Source organism: Haliotis rubra, unplaced genomic scaffold (assembly GCF_003918875.1).
Source record: "Haliotis rubra isolate DU_JTF1 unplaced genomic scaffold, ASM391887v1 Scf217, whole genome shotgun sequence".
Classification (NCBI taxonomy): domain Eukaryota; kingdom Metazoa; phylum Mollusca; class Gastropoda; order Lepetellida; family Haliotidae; genus Haliotis; species Haliotis rubra.
Window position 1 is genome coordinate 113,623 of NW_025766192.1, and position 22,735 is coordinate 136,357.

Consider the following 22,735-nt stretch of genomic DNA (forward strand, 5'->3'; position numbering starts at 1 on the left):
GTTCACATGCCCGTTATTGAGTTTGTGATAATGTAGCTTGACCACTTCACCGCATTTGGATTCGTAACGTTAATGGAATTGACATTTAACATGCTGTTACATACTTCATGTACCCGTGACGATCCGGGTTAGAATTGGTCTTCAGCAACCAATGATTGTCGTGAGAAGCGACTAACGAGATTGGGTAGTCAGACTTGCTGACTTGGTTGACGCATGTCATCGTATCCAACTTATGTACAGTCAGTGGCCAAAAGTCTGTTCGCAAAACATGTTACGTTGCCCATGTTTTGAGTGGTAGGTTGACTTTGAAAGCGTTTCGCCGTGCTGATAAGCCACCAATCGTAATGTGATTTGGGCTACAAATTGCACAGGTCACAAAATATGCGTAGCACCTATAATATGCGATTATCTCCCTTTCTTTGTTTATGTTTTTGTCGTCTGCTATCATGCCGCCTGTCAACCGAGAATTTACACCTGACCAAAGAAATTTAATTGTTGAGTTGAATCAGTTGAATAAACCCTAGAACAATTCTGAAAATTTTAAAACATTTTCGGGAGCGAGGTTCAGTTAAATCGTTGCCGAGAAGTGGGCGGCCCCGAAAATCGTCACCAAGAAGTGAACGACGGCTTTTTCGTCTTGTGAAAAGAAATCGCCGGCAAACACTTGGGGATTTGACAGCAAAATATAACAATCAGGGACAGACTACACTGTTTTCTCGCACTGTCAGAAGAAGATTGTTCACTGAGTTGTACCGTAGACATGTGGTAAGCAAGAAAATCATAATTTCTCGTGTTAACATAGTTCATATCATTCTCTTCCCACAGAGGTTACTTGTCATATCTTCCTACGAACCGCTTTTCTGATACCGCCATATTTCCCGGTTCTCGCGGCAAAAAGTCGCAACACGAATTATCTCCCTTCTTTTTATCCAATCAGAACACGTGTTACGTCGACTTAGATCCAGCTTGACTAATACAAACAAATGTGGGGCCACAAATGTCCCCCATCAGCAGGGAATTGTGTTGCTGTGACACACAAGACATTTAATGGCTAGTTTGCCTGTTGTCAACGGGGGCGATGGAGATGCCATTGATCCGCCATTACATGACTGAGTTCTGTCTAGAAGAAACGTTTGCGCATCGCGCAGGGGAAGAGGTTCTAGTTTTCCCGAAGCATACGGAAATTACCGAGGCTTGCGAATGATAACTTTTGAAACAAGGTCGCTGATTGCACAACTAAATCTGATTGCAACCAATGACGAATCCTGAACACTCGCACCATGAAAGGGCCGTATTAGAACAGAGGTTCGTAGGAAGATATGACAAGTAACCTCTGTGGGAAGAGAATGAGTTCATATGAATAAACTCGTATTCCAGCCAAGGTCGAGCACACCTTGGTATAGTGCAAAGTCGTCTAGTTGCTGGATTAGTGTTAACAGAGAGACGAGACGCCGATTTTGTCGGACAAAACTGCATTGGGGAAGAAAAGAGTGGGATAATGTCGTTTTTATAGATGAGACACAAGACCAGACCGGAAAAGACAGAAAAGTTTATGTGTGGAGAAAGTCGGATGAGCGGTTGCAACACGATTGTTTGGGAATTCGTACCGATCATGAACGAAATTCGAAGTTTTCAGTGATGTTTTGGGGGTGTGCGTCGGCGTATGGAGTGGAAACTTTAACTGTCGTTGATGGCAACATGAACACTGATAAGTACATTGCCATTCTTGATAACCATTTGTGGCCTGTAGTTGCCAGGCATTTTGTCAACCGCAATTGGGTTTTCCAAGAAGGCAATGCCCCTTGACATATGTGTCCGTTCGGGCTAACCGTTGGAAACAGGAAAATCATATTCCGACTTTGCCGTATTCCTATTTTGCTATATGAAGCAGAGATATGGGGTATGACCATGTACACTGTGTGCATGTAAAAGATCAACACACCAAATGGTTTATAGTGAATGTGGTTTTCTTAATTAACATGTGCACAGGTTAAAAGTTTTAAGAATTGTGTAAAATTATTCCACATCTCCTCCTAACGCTGAGGTTGGTTGGTTTGTTGTCTAACACATCACTCGGCTATATCAAATCAAATCAAATTAGACATTTGTATAGCGCTACATATCCAGAGTCCTGCTCATGTGCGCTTAGTCGAATGCTCGTTTGAAGAGGATGGTTTTGAGACAAGATCGGAAACTGTTGATATTTTCAGATTTTCTGACATTTTCAGTTAATCAAATCCACAGTACAGCACCCGCTCTGCTAAATGTTCTGTCCCCGTATGTTGTGGTTCCGACAGATGGAACATCTAAGCTTTGCTGACTAGCTGATCTGAGTGACCTTCCAGTCTTGGGAATGTTTACTAGTTCCTGGAGATCGAATGGAGCAAGCCCATTAATGGACTTGTAAACAAACACAAGAAGTTTGAATACAACTCTGTCTTTTACAGGGAGCCAGTGTAAGTCCTTCAGGACTAGCGTTATGTGCCCATACATATGTGTGTGTGTTATGAGCTATATGGTAGCGGTCTGTAAATAATCGACTCTGGACCACACAATCCAATGGTCAACAGCATGAGTATCGATCTACACAACTGGGATATGATGACATGTGTCAACCAGGTGAGTAAGCCTGACCACCCGATCCCATTAGTTGTCTTTACGACAAGCATGGGTTACTGAACACCCTCAGGGGTGGAAATAACCCATTGCCCGACGCCCGAGTCCAGTGTTTTTTTCTGTCGGGCAAGCAAATTTGTATATCACACTGTACCGGTGTCCAGTTGATATTCCAATTTTAATTATGTTGTTTATTTAAAAAATCAACAAGAAAACGGCCGGTATAGTGGAAAAATTATCAGGGCAAGTGATATTTCATGTGCCACTGTACTGGAGTACACTAGCAATTAGCAAGAAGTTTCTTCCACCCCTGCACCCTGATCTTCATGGGTATCTGACTGCTAAGCATAAAGCAAGGTGACAACTAAGTTTTTGACATGTATCAATAAACTTTGGTATGAGGTGGCCAGAGCATAGGCTCTATCAGCTGGACCACTAAGTCAGCTTTTGACAAAACAGTACACCGACATTGTTTGCATAAGTTTATTTTCAGAACCACATTCATCACCGACAGAGTTGCCCATCTCATCTCAGTGATAAAGGACAAAGTGTCTCCACCACATTAACCACATCATGAGTGCACTGGAACCAAATCATGTCTGATATGCCCTGCCTCAGTTTCAAGGTCTTCAAATATTTTGGAAAATACAAATGAAAGGAAAAGGAAAAACCACCTGCGAAAAATGTGATTCTCACTGTGAGAAGAAATTAATGACTACTGTGAACTGAAGACTTGTCTAAAACATTCTCACCATTTAAAAAAAAATTTAATTAAATATATTTATGTGATAAGTTTTTTGTTTCCTTTTCCTTTTACAAATATTTCTTCAAATATCAAATGAAGAGCATCTCATGTGAACATAAATATCAGAGGTACAAGTGATGCATGGTGCATCCTTTAGGACTCGCACAATGCTCAGTAAGACCCAATAAATAAAATCCCGCCCCTTCTTCAACCTTGACCTTTTTCGCTGTCACTCTTCTCTGTACTTTGACCCTTATCACCTTGACCTTCCTTCCCGTCTTTGGTAGCTTCCTGTTTCTGTCTCTCCAACGCTCTTCTCGGGACATAGATTTGTCGCTCAGGACGATCCTGAATCAGCAGAAAATGCTTGTAGGTCACTCACATAAAACAGTCCTACTGCGTAGTAAGTATAATACTATTTAACTCACACAAAAGCACAACCATAGTTAGTTTCATGCAGACTGTAAGTATTCACACTGTTAAAATTGTACGCTCCATCTAGCAGACACAAAGCACCAAATACACACAGAAGACAGAAAATCCTGATTTAATGGATTTGAAATTATTCCCCAAAGTGGCTAAACTAAAAACAATAAAACAACTGTCATAAATATTTGTACACAAAAAGTGTGCAAGTAAATAAATTCTAAATATGACACCGACAAACGAGAATGATGTAAAATAAATATTACAATTATGTGTGATGGGAGTGAAGGTCAACAGACGAGGTCAAGGACAAGTGTTATTGTGTTAGTATCTGACCAACCCATGTAAAACCACTGGACAGCAATTACAATGGGGGAGTTACAATATCTGGACAGGGAGGGATCAACATGAGGGCCACTGGTGGACAAACACTTCTTTTAAGCCTATATCAGTGTTTAAAACTCCAAGCCAGACAGCCGGACTGGTAACTTTAAAAAATTACCAGTCTGGATACAAACATGCCTGTCCGGTTTTCAACAATAAAAAAAACAAAATAAAATCAAGTTTCTGAATACTTTACTGCATGTATTGTAACGTAAAGGCTAAGGTACATGGCCTGGTCTACGAACTAGAAATCTGTTGCATTTTCTGCCTCACAATTAAGATCAGAGAAATATCTACCAGATTACAGGACCGGCTACTTTTGAAATTTGACCGTCCGAGATGAAAATAGACCGTTCGGGCAGGCGGGAATGGCCTGGTTTATAAACTAGAAATCTGTTGCATTTTCTGACCTCACAATTAAGATCAGAGAAATATCTACCAGATTACAGGACCGGCTACTTTTGAAATTTGACCGTCCGAGATGAAAATAGACCGTTCGGGCAGGCGGGAATGGCCTGGTTTATAAACTAGAAATCTGTTGCATTTTCTGCCTCACAATTAAGATCAGAGAAATATCTACCAGATTACAGGACCGGCTACTTTTGAAATTTGACCGTCCGAGATGAAAATAGACCGTTCGGGCAGGCGGGAATGGCCTGGTTTATAAACTAGAAATCTGTTGCATTTTCTGCCTCACAATTAAGATCAGAGAAATATCTACCAGATTACAGGACCGGCTACTTTTGAAATTTGACCGTCCGAGATGAAAATAGACCGTTCGGCAGGCAGGGAATTTAAACGCAGAGAAATATCTACCAGATTACAGGACCGGCTACTTTGCCGTCCCAGATGAAAATAGATTTTGCCTTCCGTTATATGTGAATATTTTAGGGTTAGTGCAAATATTAAGTGATGTGACATTAGTTGAGTCCAATGTTGAGTGGGGTGATGATCTGAATTAAGGAAACACAGGTAACAGCTAAACCCAAAGCATGGCAATGAATATATTCAAGCATGGTTTGTTCACATAGTCACACTCTGATAGCATGTTTGATGGGCACTCTACTTTGTAAGTAGAGATGTAATGATAGGTCGGGGAGGCCATAGGTTACTCATCCCGATACACTGATGCTAAATGATTCATGTCACGATATGCAACTTATATTTAAAAAGTTAACATGTTTTCCTTTTGCCCTTAAATCACAAACTCAGTGAGTGAGTGAGGGAGTGAGGGAGTGAGTTTAGTTTTACGCCACACTCAGCAATACTCCAGCTATATGGCATCTGCAAATAATCGAATTTGGATCAGACAATCCAGTAATCAACAGCATGAGCATTGATCTACGCAATTGGGAACCGATGACGTGTCAACCAAGTCAGCGAGCCTGACCACCCGATCCCGTTAGTCGCCTCTTACGACAAGCATGGGTTAGTAAAGATCATTTCTTATTGCTTTTTGTCTGTAATTTTCAGACACTGAAGATGTGATATTGTATAACAGAATATACTTTGAATACCGTAGTAACCACAAATCTTCATTTTGTACACCATAATTGTATGTTTGATTGTTTGAAAGAAAGTGCCTACGGACGATAAATATCGGTTTGTGGCTGTTGTCCCTGCCAAATCCACTGTTTCAGTGAATGGTGTTTAATCAGTGTCCAGACAAACAGTGCTACTGAAATTTCATGGTATGAGGATAAACAGAATAACAATGTTTCCGGTATCAAGACTAAAAGTGTCCAGACTAATGAGGTTTGAGGGTATCAAGACTAATAGTGTAAATATTGACATGATTTTAGGGTATTCACATTAACAAGGTCCAAACTAATGAGGCATGAGGGTATCCAGACTAAAAGTGTCCAGACTAACAAGGTTTCAGGGTATTCAGATTAACAGTGTCTAGAATAACATGTTATGAGGGTAACCAGACTAACAAGGTTTGAGGGTATCCAGACTAACAAGGTTTGAGGGTATCCAGACTAACAAGGTTTGAGGGTATCCAGACTAACAAGGTTTGAGGGAGGGTATCCAGACTAACAAGGTTTGAGGGTAACAAGACTAACAAAGTTTGAGGGTATCCAGACTAACAAGGTTTGAGGGTATCCAGACTAACAAGGTTTGAGGGTAACAAGACTAACAAGGTTTGAGGGTATCCAGACTAACCAGGTTTGAGGGTATCCAGACTAACAAGGTTTGAGGGTAACCAGACTAACAAGGTTTGAGGGGTATCCAGACTAACAAGGTTTGAGGGTATCCAGACTAACAAGGTTTGAGGGCATCCAGACTAACAAGGTTTGAGGGTATCCAGACTAACAAGGTTTGAGGGTAACCAGACTAACAAGGTTTGAGGGTAATCCAGACTAACAAGGTTTGAGGGTATCCAGACTAACAAAGTTTGAGGGTATCCAGACTAACAAGGTTTGAGGGTATCCAGACTAACAAGGTTTGAGGGTATCCAGACTAACAAGGTTTGAGGGTATCCAGACTAACAGTGTCCAGACTAACAAAGTTTTCAGGGTATTCAGATTAACAGTGTCCAGATTATAAATAACAAGGTATGAGGGTATCCAGACAAACAATGTCCAGACTATCAGGGTTTAACAATCAACAGTGGTAAACATGCGGGAGATGGCAGGGAGGACCTAGTGCTACAGCCTGCTAGCTATACACCAACACCTACAGCCCCTACAACAGCAGCTTCAGCCCCTACAACAGCAACAACACCTACATGTACCACAGTGGACATGTACAACAAGCCCTCATTCATCAACATCTTTATCAAACATACCATCATCATCTATGACTATAAACTAAAAGCACATCTAGACAATTCCTCCAATATCCTTCAGTCCAGCTTTTTCCTAATTTGTAATAACATGAGAAAGATGTTGTGAAAAACCTCCCTAGATCTGAAGGTAGACATAGCTGGTTGTAAGAGGTTGAAAGGTCATTACAGAATTTGATAACGAAAACTCCAAACTTTTTCATCCTAAGATTATAATATGCTGAAACTGTACCTTTCAATAATACCATCGTTTGAATTTTGTTCACATCATCAGTATTTCATGGTCTTGTATAAACTACATCTCCATCACCAGTTAATAAATTCACAATGACCTGATTGAGTTCTGCATGAATTGCTGAAGATCAATTTAATCCTAATCTTGTTGAATCATTCTGCATGAGTTGCTGAAAAACAATTCGCTATGCAGCCTGATCTTTCACTGGAATCCCACTTATGCAAAACTGGCTACATTTGATTGGCAGCAATTCTATCGAACATGCAGCCTGAGCTTTCACTGATGTCACCCACTTATGGCAAAAGCTGGCCAAACATTTGTTGGTAAAAATAGTGATCATACTGTCAGTTGTTTGTTGTTGAACGCTGCGATGACCAACATTCGACCTATGTCATGGATAATGGTGTTAGAACCTACACCGAAACGTCGCTCTCACTGTAATAAGGAAGTTGTTTTTCCGTATATTGTTGTCCTGCCCTATATCATGGCAGCCTGAAAACGGATAAATTTGGACCAAATAATCCAGTGATTGATATTGTGAGCATCAAGAGTGAGTTAGTTTAGTTTTACGCCACACTCAGCAATATTCCAGCTATATGGCGCTGGTCTGTAAATAATCGAGCCTGGACCAGACAATCCAGTAATCAACAGCATGAACATCTATCTGCGCAATTGGGAACCGATGCGCATGGTATCAACCAAGACAGCTTAGCCTGACCACCCGATCCCGCTAGTCAAGCCTTAAACAGCACGACAAGCATGGGTTACTGAAGATCAATATTCTAATCCGGACCTTCACGGGTTGTAACAGGTGTGACCACCTGATCCGTTCAGCAGTCTCATTACAAGTTTAACCCATGGACGACAATGGCACTGATGATGGTGGATGCAGAATATTGAGTATACAAGACCATCAAGTACTGATGCTAGTTAACAGAGGGCTACTGCGTGTCGACTGTGTGCATGTCTGTTGATAATGACACATAAACACATCACAGGAAAACTAATAAAAAGTGAAGAGACACATATTTTCATTATCATGACTTTTCTCATAAACTAACCAAAATTATAGGCGAAAGGTAAATAAACAATCTTCCAGAATTATCATCCAGGCTCCAAATTGTTCTTTCCAAAGGTGATCATATATAATACTGATACCACGGAGCCTTGTGAGTTAAGATACTGTATACAGTGAATTCATTTACCCTGCGTCGTCTCTTTTTCTCATCACCGTCCCCAAAACCTTCCTGTCCACTTTTCTCACTCTCCTCTCCTCTACTGATCGAAGAGCTCGATCGGTTATCGTCTTTCCGTTTGTCGTCTATTTTTACATCCTTAGGATCCGCGTTACATTTTTCCCCACTCTTACTATCAACCTGTTCCCAGTGAAATGATGGACAGAAGAAACAAAACAAGAAATGAACAAAATGCACATTTGAAAAGCCATGCAGTCTCCAAAACCTACACATAATCAAAGAAAACTGTATGATGATAATGATAATAAAAATGAATATGTTAATTAAATATTTACACAACACACGTCTACATTTGAATCTAGGTGCAGTTCCACAAAGTCTTTGTAGCACTAAGATGATCGTAACTCCCATATTTTTAACACCTAATTACGACTGTCGTAGCCCTACAATTGTTTTGTGGAACTGGGTCCAGATCATTAAATAGGGGATGAGATAGATCAAACAAAATGTTTGACTCCAAAGACCTGCCCAGAGATACCAATGTATGTATTACATATGGATTACAACTTCTTCATCAGTTGCAAACATTTATCAAGGCATCTTAGATTGAAAGATATTTCAAAGTGTGGTTGAACTTTAACAAAGGAGTCAAAAGAGAATGTATTTCTCAACAGCTGTAGATTTTCTCGTTAGTTACACATTATATTAACATAAATTGGGATTCTTAAAATTTTTGATTACAGAATTTTTAATGGCATCTGCTGGAGATTTTGGGCCAAATATTGGCGTCATGTGTCTTGATAAATCATTGGACTAGTGACTTTTTCAGTGAGATTCATGTCATCAGATGATATCATCACCACAGATGACAGAATCTCCAGGGAATGAAATTACATGAGTTTATCCAAATTCATTTTAAATAATTTCATTTTTGGAAAGCCTCGTAATGACTTTATCGAGAACTGTGGAAGGAAATGAAAGGTACTACAACTGGAATCAAACGCTTTGCTTCATCTAAGGAAATATGATGATACTAAAACCGTTCCTCTCCAAAAGAACATTAAAAACTAACACTTCTTGCAAACTATGTATTGTAAAAGTATATCAGTAAGGAGTTTTGCCACACAAACATAGCTCTTTACCACCAAACAAGGCAGGTAACTCTTCATGTGCCTTACCTTGTGTCTCTCACGCTCAGGACGAGTTGCCTCCCCTTCCCTCTTGCTACTGAAGGTAAAAGGTCGAGGTGAGTGAGTGAATGCATTTTAATCCGTATTTCTGATACTTAGAGAATAAGCATTGTCACTAAGGTGACATAATCCCCTCACCATAAATTGCATCGAATCAAACTTATAAAGTAATGAAAGTTTAAGATGAAGTTAAATGTCAACAAAACAATTACCTTGCCCTTTAGTTGTTCAAACACACACATATTTTCAAGACTGACTTTGACTTTGACTTTGACATGAATGTCATAGTGTATGAAATATGCAAAACCAGTACTAAAGAAATTGCTTATTGAAAACATTCAAGGGAGGTCTTGAAAGTCTATGAAGAAAATCCAGTGAACCGTTCTTAAAATATCTTGCTGACAATTCAGGTTAACATTCTGAAATCTTCATAGTGTCGCAGTGACCCTAAAAATTGTGTGAAGGTCACCATAACTGACTGGGCCCTGGGCCTTCCCTAGATGAAGCTTGGTGTCAAATATGAACAAAATACACTGAATATTTTGGTGATATCTTGCTGACTATCTTAACAAGCAATTTAACATGCTGAAATCTTCAAAGTGTCTCTGTGACCTTGAAAATTAAGTGAAGGTCACCAAAATCGACTGAGCCCTGCGCCTTCCCTGGATGAAGCTTGGTTTCAAATATGAAGAAACTCCAGTGAATGGTTCTTGAGGTATCTTGCTGACAAGCATTACATGTAGATTAATATGCTGGAAATCTTCATAGTGTCTCTGTGACCTTGAAAATTATGTCAAGGTCACCAAAATCGACTAAGGCCCTGAACCTTCCCTAGATAAAGCTTGTTGTTAAATATGAAGAAAATCCAGAGAACGGTTATTGAGATAGCTTAACATGCAGGTTTACATGCTGAAATCTTCAAAGTGTCGCCATGACCTTGAAAAATTATGTGAAGGTCACCTAAATCGACTGGGCCCTGCGCCTTCCCTCGATAAAGCTTGGTATTGAATATGAAAACAATCCAGAGAACTGTTCTTGACATAGCTTAACATGCAGGTAAAACGTGAAAGTCCCCTTGTGACCTTGAAATGAAGGTCAAGGTCACCAAACCTGACTTGGACCTTTCTTATAGTGTGATGAACCTAGGTACCAAATATGAAAAGAATCTAATGAACGGTTCTTAAGATATTCCAATTCATGACGGACGGATTGACGGAGAGCCTAATACTATATCCCCCTTGGCAAAGCTAAAAGCGCATGGTGATAAAACCAACATGCTACGAAGACTCATGAATCATCTGTTCCAGGGAATGGTTTTCATCCTGAGATTTGGTGACAAACGCCAAGCATTCATACATCTGTAAAAGATTTGGTTTGTATGTTGACTTAAGCCTCACTCAGTAATATTTCAGCTGTATCCGTCTATCTGTAAATAATCCAAGTGTGGACCTGACAATCCAGTGATTGATATCATGAGCAATGATCTCTGCTACTGGTCTGAGATGACAAGGATCAAAAGTGAGTCTGACCATCCAATCTGATTCTTATGACTAACATCAGTTGTGGGGACCAATTCTAACCCAGAACATCTCTATCAAAGTTACGATATAAATCCACAACTGACCTTGACTCCTGCGACGTTTCCAATTTCTTCTTCTCCTCCGAGCCGCTCTTACTGCCAGACTTCGGCCTCTCGTCCCGTCCTTCCTCTTTCTTATCCTCCCTGTAAAGAACATTCAGTTCTGTCATATGGAGAAAGACAAAGCTCATTCAGATATTGAATTCATGTGAATAGTGCCAAAAGTGGAAAACCATGTAAATTAACTCTTCTTGGTAAGACCCATGAAGATCCGGGTAAGAATTGGTTTTTAGTAACCCATGCTTGCCGTAAGAGGCGGGATCGGGTGGTCAGGCTCGCTGACTTGGTTGACACATGTCATCGTATCCCAATTGTGTAGATTGATGCTCATGCTGTTTATCACTGGATTGTCCAGTCCAGACTCAATTATTTACAGATTGCCGTCATATGGCTCACTCACTCACTCACTCATAAACCTATTCGGATATGTAATTCATGTGAATAGTTCTAAATTTGGAAAACCATCTAAATTAACTCTTTTTGGTGAATAGTTGTAATACATGTCGGGGGAAATTATAGCCATTAATCACAAGATAAAATTGAATCAAGGAGCATGGCTGGCAATTTCCCAGGGGAGAGTTGGATCACTCCGACTCCTGGTTTGCCCCAAATGGTTCTAGTTTGTCAGCACCACACCCATTCCTGCTGGTATCACGTGGTCAACATCTACGGTTCAATCAAGCCTGGCTTTCTATGTCTAGCTGATGCACTAAGATATAGCTGGAATACTATAAACTGGCCCTAAAACAAACTAACTCACTGAAATTGACAAGAGTAAGAAAGTGAGTTGGTATGGTTTTACAACTCTTTTTAGCAATATTCCAGCAATATCATGCCAGGGAATACCAGAAATGGGCTTCACACATTGTACCCATGTGGGGAATCAAACCCTGGTCTTCAGTGTGACAAGGGGACGCCTTAACCATAGGCTACCCACCCACCTGAAACTGACAGGAAATGGTACATGTCCGCTCAGGTGATTTCCAGGTAGAAGGAAAGATCTGAGATTTATTTGTTTGTTTGTTAAATGCTACATCGTGTAACATTCCAGCTGTATGACACCTGTAAATAATCGAGTCTGGACCACACAATCAACCCTGATCTCGTTAGTCACCTCTTACGACAAACATGACTTGTTGAAGATCAATTTAAAGTAAAGATTAGAGAAACGTTGAATGTATTGTACAACATATTTCAAGTATCCATACAGATATAACATCTGCTGTCAGAGGGATTACTTACACTGACATCGAGTGTTTGTGAGTGTGGTATCAATGCTCATTACATCAACCACTGGTTTGACTGCACAAGGGATGGACTGCGGACTAAATTATTCCCTCTCTAACTCACACCCTTACTTTTGTGCACTGTCTTGTTTTCGTTTATTGTCAGTGTTGGAACCACTGGATCTAGGCCGGTCATCATAGCGGTCGCTTTTTTTCCTGTCGTCATGGTTACCACGTGATGGTCTGTCATCACGGTCATAGTATCCATCCTGTTTTCTGCCATAGCCACCAGACTTGGGACGATCGTCTCTGCAATAAATAATAATGTTGGTAGGGATTTGTGGACATCTGCCAATATTTGGAGGTTGAATCTCGGTTTGCATCATTTATACCTCTACGTTTGTCAGCACTGTACCCATGGGGCCCTGATATGTAATGGTGTGATATAACTGGAATACGGCATTAAAACCCAGTTCATTCACTTGTGCGTGAGTTTCGTTTTATGCCGCTTTTAGCAATATTCCAGCAATATCATGACGGGGGACACCAGAAATGGGCTTCACACATTATACCCATGTTGGGAATCGAACCCAGTATTCAGTGCGACAAGCAAATGCTATAACCACTATGCTACCCCACCTCTACTCCATCACTAGTATCTGACATACAACCATATTAACAATTTGGAGTAGATTCTAGCCGAGCAACATATTGTTCCAGTGAATTTATCATGAAACATCTGTGAGGTGAGGTGAAATTGGGTTTATCGTCGTGCTTTAGAATATTTCGCTCATATGACGACGTGCATGCGTGTGTATGTGTATGTGCGGCTGCTTGTACTAGTCCAGACTTAAGCTGGTTTTATAGTGCTAGCCCACTGAGATACCATGCCGCAGTGAAGCATGAATACCCCACTCAGACACAGTATACTGACTCCGAGCCGACCAGTCCTTGTTGTACCCATTAATGCCGAGCGCCAGGCAGGGACAAGTACCATATTTTAACGTCTTTAGGTATGACGCGGTCGGGGATCGAACTCGCGACCTTCCGCTCTCCGGGCGGATGCTCTAACCACTACACCACGGAGGCGGTTCCTGATACATCTGTGCCTTCACCCTGTAGGTAATACGTTGACAGATTCATTCATTGATTTGTGTAATGGCGTTACTGACAAGAACGTTCTAAAACAAGACATTGACATATACCTCATCCTGTCACGATCATTCCTTGCAGACCGGTGTCGATCAGGCGGACGGTCATCTCGGTAAGATCTTGACTTGTCTCCCCGATCCTCTCTGCTAGGTCGGGACTTCTCGTACTTGTCGTATTTATCCCCAGACTTTTCGCTGTACTTATCCTCCCTTCCCTGCCTCCCCTTCTCCCCACCTCGACCAGTGTCCCTCCCAGACTTCGGTCTTTCATCTCTTTTCTCATTCTTGGCTTTCTCTCTTTCTCGGTTTTCCTTTGAGAACCTCAGGTTTTCCCTGCCTGTTGGTTTCTCGTCCTTTGGTTTGGCTGGCTCCTTGTCTTTCTCCCTCTCAGGGTTTTTCAGCAACTGCAACATGACACGGGCATCACAGTACTTCTTGTTGTCGTCTCGGGACACAACGACGGTGGAACACATGGGCAAGAATGGAAACTGATAAGCTCGAGGCCAAACTTGACATTCGGCATAATTCAGTGGAGTATGCATGGATAGAACTAACACTTACAGTTCACAATAGTGGATAATGTTTGAGACTTGAGATTCAATTCTTGATACGGCAAACACTATCAAAATATGAATAAGCAAAAATGTTTGGCCCTGCCTGTATCAGTAAGATACTAAGAATCTTCAGTGCTTGTACCACCATGCTGTGCTTATGTGATGCCTGCCCAACCAGGGCCATCTAACTACACTGGGTACTTGTCCGTGATGGGACACATAAACTTGGGGTCCCAGGCTAATCCATGTTAGTTGTGACTAGCTGCTATTGCTGCCCCGATGCATTACTTTGCCTGGCGCTTATAATGCTGCGAAATTGGCCCAGCATACAGCACCACCTGGCCCCACACACCATCTCCTGGCCAACTGACCCCACACACCATCTCCTGGCCAACTGACCCCACACACCATCTCCTGGCCAACTGACCCCACACACCATCTCCTGGCCAACTGACCCCACACACCATCTCCTGGCCAACTGACCCCACACACCATCTCCTGGCCAACTGACCCCACACACCATCTCCTGGCCAACTGACCCCACACACACTGGCCTCTGGCCAACTGACCCCACACACCATCTCCTGGACAACTGACCCCACACATCATCTCCTGGCCAACTGACTCCCACACACCATCTGGCCTGGCCAACTGACTGGGCCAACTGACTTCCACACCATCTCCTGGTCAACTGACCCCACCACACACTGACTCCACACACCATCCTCCTGGCCAACTGACCCCCACACACCATCATCTCTGGCCAACTGACTCCACACACCATCTACTGGCCAACTGGGACCCCACACACCATCTGCTGGCCAACTGACTCACACCACACACCATCTCCTGGCCAACTGACCCCACACACCATCACTGGTCAACTGACCAAACACACCATCTCCTGGCCAACTGACCCCACACACCATCTCCTGGCCAACTGACCAAACACACACCATCTCCTGGTCAACTGACCCCAAACAGCATCTCCTGGTCAACTGACCAAACACACCATCTCTCCTGGCCAACTGACCCCACACACCTTCTCCTGGCCAACTGACCCCACACAGCATCTCCTGCATCTCCTGGCCAACTGACTCCCACACACCATCTCCTACAACTGGCCAACTGACTCCCACCAACCATCTCCTGGCCAACTGACCCCACACACACCATCTCCTGGTCAACTGACCAAACACACCATCTCCTGGCCAACTGACCCCACACACCATCTCCTGGCCAACTGACCAACACACACCATCTCCTGGTCAACTGACCCCACACAGCATCTCCTCCTGGCCAACTGACCAAACACACCATCTCCTGGGCCAACTGCTCCCCACACACCTTCTCCTGGCCAACTGACCCCACACACCATCTCCTGGCCAACTGACTCCACACACCCATCTCCTGGCCAACTGACTCCACCAACCATCTCCTGGCCAATTGATCCCACACACCATCACCTGGCCAACTGACTCCACACACCATCTCCTGGCCAACTGACCCCACACACCATCACCTGGCCAACTGACCCAACACACCATCTCCTGGCCAACTGACCCCCACACACCATCACCTGGCCAACTGACCCCCTCACACCATCTCCTGGCCAACTGACCCCACACACCATCTCCTGGCCAACTGACCCCACACACACCATCTCTTGACCAACTGACACACGCCATCCCCTTGCCAACTGTCTCCCCACACACCGCTCTGGCCAACTGACCCCACACACCATCTCCCTGGCCAACTGACTCCACACACACCATCTCCTGGCCAACTGACCCCACACACCATCTCCTGGCCAACTGACCCCACACAGCATCTCTTGACCAACTGACCCCACACGCCATCTCCTGGCCAACTGTCTCCCACACACCATCTCCTGGCCAACTGAGTCCACACACCATCACCTGGCCAACTGACCCCTCACACCATCTCCTGGCCAACTGACTCCCCACACACCATCTCCTGGTCAACTGACCCCACACACAGCATCTCTTGACCAACTGACCCCCACACACCATCTCCTGGCCAACTGACCCCACACACCATCTCCTGGCCAACTGACCCCACACACCATCTCCTGGCCAACTGACCCCACACACCATCTCCTGGCCAACTGACCCCACACACCATCTCCTGGCCAACTGACTCCACACAGCATCTCCTGGCCAACTGACCCCACACACCATCTCCTGGCCAACCAACCAAACACACACCATCTCCCTGGCCAACTGACCCCACACACCATCTCCTGGATAACTGACCTCACACAGCACTGCCTAGACTAAGGCTTAGTCTCTGAATATATATAATTTTGATAGTAACAAACAAGCTCATTTAAATTGAAAAGGAGCCCTAGGAGACCAGAGATCGGGAAATCTAGACTCTGCTTGTTTAGGGCTTTAGCACTACAGGGAAGGCTAGGGCTGTAGGGAAAATAATGTGGTTCAGGGGACTGAGACAGACTAAGCACTGCCTGGCCAACTGACCCCACACAGCACCATCTGGCCAACTGACCCCACACAGCATCTCCTGGCCAACTGACCCCACACAGCACCATCTGGCCAACTGACCCCACACAGCATCTCCTGGCCAACTGACCCCACACAGCATCTCCTGGCCAACTGACCCCACACAGCACCACCTGGCCAACTGACCCCACACAGCATCTCCTGGCCAACTGACTCCACACAGCACCGCCTGGCCAACTGACCCCACACAGCACCCACCTTCACGGGCTGGTCTTCCTTCTTTGAGTCCTTCTCCTTGTCCCTATCCTTGTCCTTGTCTTTGACATCCTTCTCTCTCATCTTCTCCTTCTCTCGCATCAGTTTCTCCTTCTCCCTCCTCTTTCTCTTTTCATCCTTTTCCTCTCCTCACGCATTTTTGCCCGCCTCACATTATCTCCAGGTTCAAGGCTCTCTTCCATTAAGGCCTCTCCTCGCTGAATCAACCATTTTCTACAGCAGAATATCACCATGTATTTACTATTTTTAAGGAAATGTTCACATTATCTAAGTAAAGGTATGTACTAGCGCAAGTAGTGAACATGGGACTGTTGTTATTGCTGTGACAAATCGAAACTGTCAACATCTCAGCATATTGAGTCATATTAAGCCACATAGTGTATTCATTGCAGCCCGAGTATCCATGATAAACTGCATCTCAGGTGCTAGCACAATAGAACCAGGACAAGCCTGAACTAGTATAAGTAACCACACACAACACACATGCTTGCATGTTTCTACACAAGTGTGACAATCATGAACACCTTGTTCAACTTGTAAAACATGATCACATATCTACCTGGATGGCCACTTTCTTCTCCTCTCTTCTCCTCTTGAGGAACTCAATCAGTGGCGTTGTTGTTTTAGGACATCCATGGTTTGCTGTGAACAAAAGTGAGTGAGTTTAGTTTCATGCCGCTTTTAGCAACATACCCGCAATATCACGGCGGGGACACCAGAAATGGGCTTCACACATTGTACCCATGTGGGGAATCGAACCCGGGTCTTCGACGTGACAAGCGAACGCTTTAATCTCAAGGTTACCCTATCACCTAGGTAGATCGAGGCAATTGACTGAGTAAACTCACCTTTCATCTCCTTCTCTCTCTGCTCAATCTCCTCCAGGTAGGAGTCAATGGTGGCGGCTGGTTCAGATTCTGGATTCTGCAGATTTTCCAAAAACTTCTGGTAGTCCGAGTCTAAAGTAATCAAGAGTGAGATCATTTGGGAGAACCATTACTCAAAGTCATCACACAAAGCTCTCATGTAACTTCAGGTTGGGCACATAATTATATGGCCACTTATATAGCGCTGAACTCCACACCGCAGGAACATGCTCTAAGAACATGCAACATGATGGTCATTATTACCCCTGATAACCCAAGCTGCCTGTGAGACGCTAGAAGGTTAGTAGTCATAATGACATTTCCCACCGGGTACCCATTTTCTGCTGAGCGAACAGACATAAATGTCTCAAGATATATTTCTTCAATTGATCAACACCAACCTTGTTCTATAGTCCCTTTCTTGGTGTCTGGCTTTTTCACCTTCTTCTTGGGAACCTTCTGGAAGGGAGAGAACTCCACAATGGCTGGGTACTCATTCCCTGAAATTAGACATTCATATTGTAACTCTGCTACATTATTCTAGGATCTGAAATCTGTTTTTAAAGCTTGGAAATGTAAATACTCTTAAACTCATTAAAAATGCATCACAATATAAAAGTATTTTGATTAATAACACTGTTTTGATTTGGCTTGGGGGGAGGAAGGGGATGGTGGTGATTTTAAGGGGTTATCCATTTTGTTCTTGAGAGGTAGGGGGTCATCAATTTTGTACACATGATCTATGAGGGGTCATCAATTTTGTACATAAAATATTTTAAATTATGCTTTAAAAATATGGGAAGGGGAGGGGTCATTGATTATGTACATGAAATGCAGGGGATCACTTACTTTGTTTTAAATTAGGGGGTCATTCACATTGTACATGCTTCTCCATAAAAATCATCATCACCCTCCCCCGTAGCCATAAATTATGAACGGTCCCTAAACATGAACTAATTTTATCCTATTAATGTTTAGAATTGACATTTCTGTCTTCTGTAAAATTTTAACAATGCTAGATTTAATATATGTACCTGTTGCTGAGGCGGCATGCTACTAATGTCATAACAATACTGATAGACGATCTATCCATAGAATAGAGACATTAAGAATTTCTCAATACATCGATATCATAATACATGATTTCATCTGGTATCAATGTAATGTAAGGGAGATAACTCCCACTCCAGAAAAACTTTATTAATATGAGGTGAGGTGAGGTGAGGTGAAATTGGGTTTTACGTCGTGCTTGAGAATATTTCAGCCATATAACAACGTGATTAATATGATAGCATGTCAATTGTAGTAAGTTTATAGATGTACTTAAAAAATGTTCACTAAAAAAAAAGTATTGTGTTTTGTCATAGTGGTTTAGGAATATTTGTGTGTATGGAGGTTATGATCAGTTGTGTTTTGGATGTCCTCCGGCATACAATATTGAAAATTTTAATATAAATTGTATATTTATATACTCATCCTATCTCACTATTTGCTCTGTATCTCAAGATTTGCACTTCTCTCTCTTGCTTCTACGCTGAGTGGAATGAATAAAAACTTTTCCTGTAGGCCTCTATTGTCCATACGCCCGTGTTCCCCAGGCTGCTCTCCTTATAAGACAGGCCCCTAGTCCCTGGCTAAGTGTGCAGCACGTTCCCCTTTCTACCCACGTGACTACCTCAGAGTGATCATTCTCTTCTTGGAGCCAATGACAGTTATACGTAACCGACGTAATCTGAGTAGAGGGGAGGCTGGGTGGGCATCCATCTCATGAGATAGGATAAGTATATAAATATACTATTTATATTAAAATTTTCAATTTTTAAACTTATCCTATCTCACGATTTACACTTATCCCACAGTTGGACGGCGGGTCACAGATTACCCTAAGTCAAAAGGCACTGACAGTATATACTGTATAGGCTAATGACAACCGTAGATAGCAATGAACAAGGGAGGCCGGATCTGACTAGCATAGTACCTCTACTAGTGATGGGTTCTCCTGAACCCCTTGGCTTACTAGGCATCATCGCTCCCAAGGAGTGGGTGCTCCTGAGCAATGTGGCGTTCGGCCCCAGGATCCGACTAGCATAGTACCTATAGTAGTGATGGGTTCTCCTGAACCTCTTGGCTTACTAGGCATCATCGCTCCCAAGGAGTGGGTGCTCCTGAGCAATGTGGTGTTCGGCCGCATGATCCGACTAGCATAGTACCTATACTAAAGTACTGTCGGAAATAGAAAAAAACTGTTTTTAGGCTGTTACTCTGTATCCCTAAAATTTACACAATTGCAAATAGCATATGTCGAAATAACCCACATCGGCCCAACTGGGCGTTCAGTGGGATGCGTAATAGGATATCCAGAAAAGCATGCTTACTCGTAAAATTGGACAAAACAGAAAAAAAACCCGAACAGCTGCTGAAAACAATAGATCAAACTATAGATGGCAATAAGGTCGCTCAGCCGACGGACCGTCAACTCACTTGCCATGAAATGCACGTGCTGCCCACAGACACAAGGGGTCATCTCAAATATTTTTTTATGCTTTTTCATGTGTATTGAATATGTCTCTACTGATTATCTAATCTTAACTAATATCTCTATCCCCAAGCCCGACCCCAACTACTGTCAGCAACACTCGTCTTGGTGTTGCTTTGAGATGACCCCTCCTACCTGTTTCTTTTTATAGTGATAGTGAGACTGAATGGTATCTATGTCCGTAATAGTTTCAGTATTAAAGTTGTTATATTTTACTTCTGCTATCGTTTATTATGAAGCTAAGTCTAATTTCAAAATGGACATTCAAAAAGTGTCATTTGTTATACAATATCATCGCACACTAATTTGCATACAGCTATGGTCTGCTCCAAATAAGTCTCTTCGGACTTAGAAAAAAACCGCATTGCTCATTTCTGCACTAATATCTCCTCAGTAAAATCCTTTTTCAACGTTCCCCATCTCCCTACCACTGAGACTGTAGTTAGGCCGAACTTAGTTCAACAGATATTTCACACTTTCACATATTAACTACCTAAATTGTTGATATAAATGTGAAAAAAACAGTTTTTTTTTTTCTATTTCCGACAGTAGGGCATCATCGCCCCAAGATTTAGTGATGGGTTCTCCTGCAATCCCCTTAGTTAGTACCTCTACTAGTGATGGGTTCTCCTGAACCCCTTGGCTTATCAGGCACCATCGCCCAAGGAGTGGGTGGAGTGTGGTGTTCGCAGCAACCCTCACTGAGAAAATGTGGTACCCCGCAGAATTACTTTTACCACAGGATCCAGACCCCATCACTAGCATTGTACCTATACTAGTGATGTAGTGATGGGTCTCTCCTGAACCACAAGGTAGGCCCATAACTTACAACGCCACCACGCAAGCAATGGTCAGTTTGAACCCATTGACTTACTAAGCACAAATGCTCCCAGGACCGACTCCGAAAGTAATAAACCGAAAACTCCACAATTGTAATGTTCAGTACCACAAACATCATCTTATGACTTCCACTACTTACCACAGTAAGATCACATAGATGTGTATAGGTAGTTAGAGCATGAACGCCAACGAAGTGTAACACTTCGGGAATGACTGACTTCACTCATGTAATTACTCCATAGAGCAGAGGACAGTAAGTGAGGTGGCGACTCTCCAGAGTCTCAAATTAAATTGAGAGGAGAAATCGAAGTCCCAGAAGAATCGAAGACACAAATCAGAAACAAAATTCAGAATTTTATTCAGATTGTACACAAAGCAGAAACGATTGCAACTGGTGATTATCTGCACTGAAGCTGATGGTTGTCCCGAAAGTGGCTTAACAGGTCTACATCTGGTCGCGGATAACAGGTAGATCTTCGATTGGAATATCAGAGGCAGTTGTTTCCACCACAAAGTGACGGGCGCTTTGAGACGCGGACAGGGCATCGGGCAATAACATTCTCATCCTGGGAATGTCGGGCTCTGGCCACTGTGTTGAGTGAATCGACTACATGATAAATTCTAAACATCAACTGAAGCAGAGCTGCTGATCCTGTCCATGATGGTTTATGTACAAAATTACCATTGAAATGTCTGATTGAATCAGTATATGAAGAGAATTCAACTAGTTGTAGTGAAGGGCTCCTTTCTCCTGATGACCACTGATAGGCCACTAAACCAATCAAACATTCTCAAAACTATTATTGTATAATAATATAAAGGAAATACAAATGTTATTAGCATTTGTGACTACATTACGACAATTACCCATCATGGTCACGGAAATTGCTGATCGTATCGGGTGAACCGGTACGCGAAAAGTGTATAGCAATATATCGTATTGTGAAGTTCGAATTGCAATATAACAGTTAACCGGTATTATCGGCCACCCCTACGGGGCCGTACATATGCCAAACAGCAGGACCCTCCATTGGTATCAATGATGCCCCTTGAAAGTAAATCGAAGATACTACCGATTCTCTGGATTTATCGAGATGTGAAGGTAGGCATCTCGCAGGTCGAGGGAAATGAGAGATCTAACAACTCTTGCCTCTGACAAAGAGATATCTCCTGAGATAAGAACTGTCAATAATTGAGCTACTATGTCAGTTCTAACAGAGTGCTGAATGTAGTATGTTTGGCTCATGGAGATTGTCAGTCAATCTACAGGAACGTTCACATTGTAAACGAATTGAAGAAATTTGTACGATCGGCGATCTCAGGAACGTTTCGGTAGGCCGAACAAACTGATGGTTCGCCAGGTGGAGTGATAAAGGTAGTAGATCGCTGCCTGGTGACAGTCCACACATAACTGCAGTGCCCAATGAACTCAGTGCTTGAGCTAGTGTAGAAAACCGAGTAACCCCAGCAAAAGTCAAACCGTTCATGGGTGTTTCTGTCTGTCACCCTCGATAAGCAGTCTCTCTCGACTGGCTGTCGAAATCCCGACACAATCACTCTAACAGGGACTCGCACCATTCATTG

General features: G+C 42.9%; 1 protein-coding gene and 1 long non-coding RNA gene across 2 annotated transcripts in view; one reads left to right on the plus strand and one right to left on the minus strand.

Annotated features, from left to right (window-relative positions):
• Nucleotides 1-12,155, plus strand: LOC124277031. The gene is made up of 3 exons (XR_006898722.1): nucleotides 1-12; nucleotides 1,637-1,640; nucleotides 12,003-12,155. It is a non-coding gene; the product is annotated as an uncharacterized LOC124277031 (long non-coding RNA).
• Nucleotides 3,086-22,735, minus strand: part of LOC124277030 (regulator of nonsense transcripts 3A-like) — a 26,680-nt gene continuing 7,030 nt past the window's right edge. Inside the window, 10 exon segments of the mRNA XM_046712681.1 lie at nucleotides 3,086-3,709; nucleotides 8,400-8,570; nucleotides 9,569-9,617; nucleotides 11,205-11,303; nucleotides 12,578-12,754; nucleotides 13,651-14,000; nucleotides 16,892-17,032; nucleotides 17,469-17,551; nucleotides 17,758-17,868; nucleotides 18,177-18,275. Of these exon segments, the coding sequence (XP_046568637.1) occupies nucleotides 3,569-3,709; nucleotides 8,400-8,570; nucleotides 9,569-9,617; nucleotides 11,205-11,303; nucleotides 12,578-12,754; nucleotides 13,651-14,000; nucleotides 16,892-17,032; nucleotides 17,469-17,551; nucleotides 17,758-17,868; nucleotides 18,177-18,275 (1,421 nt within the window). The 3' untranslated portion in view covers nucleotides 3,086-3,568.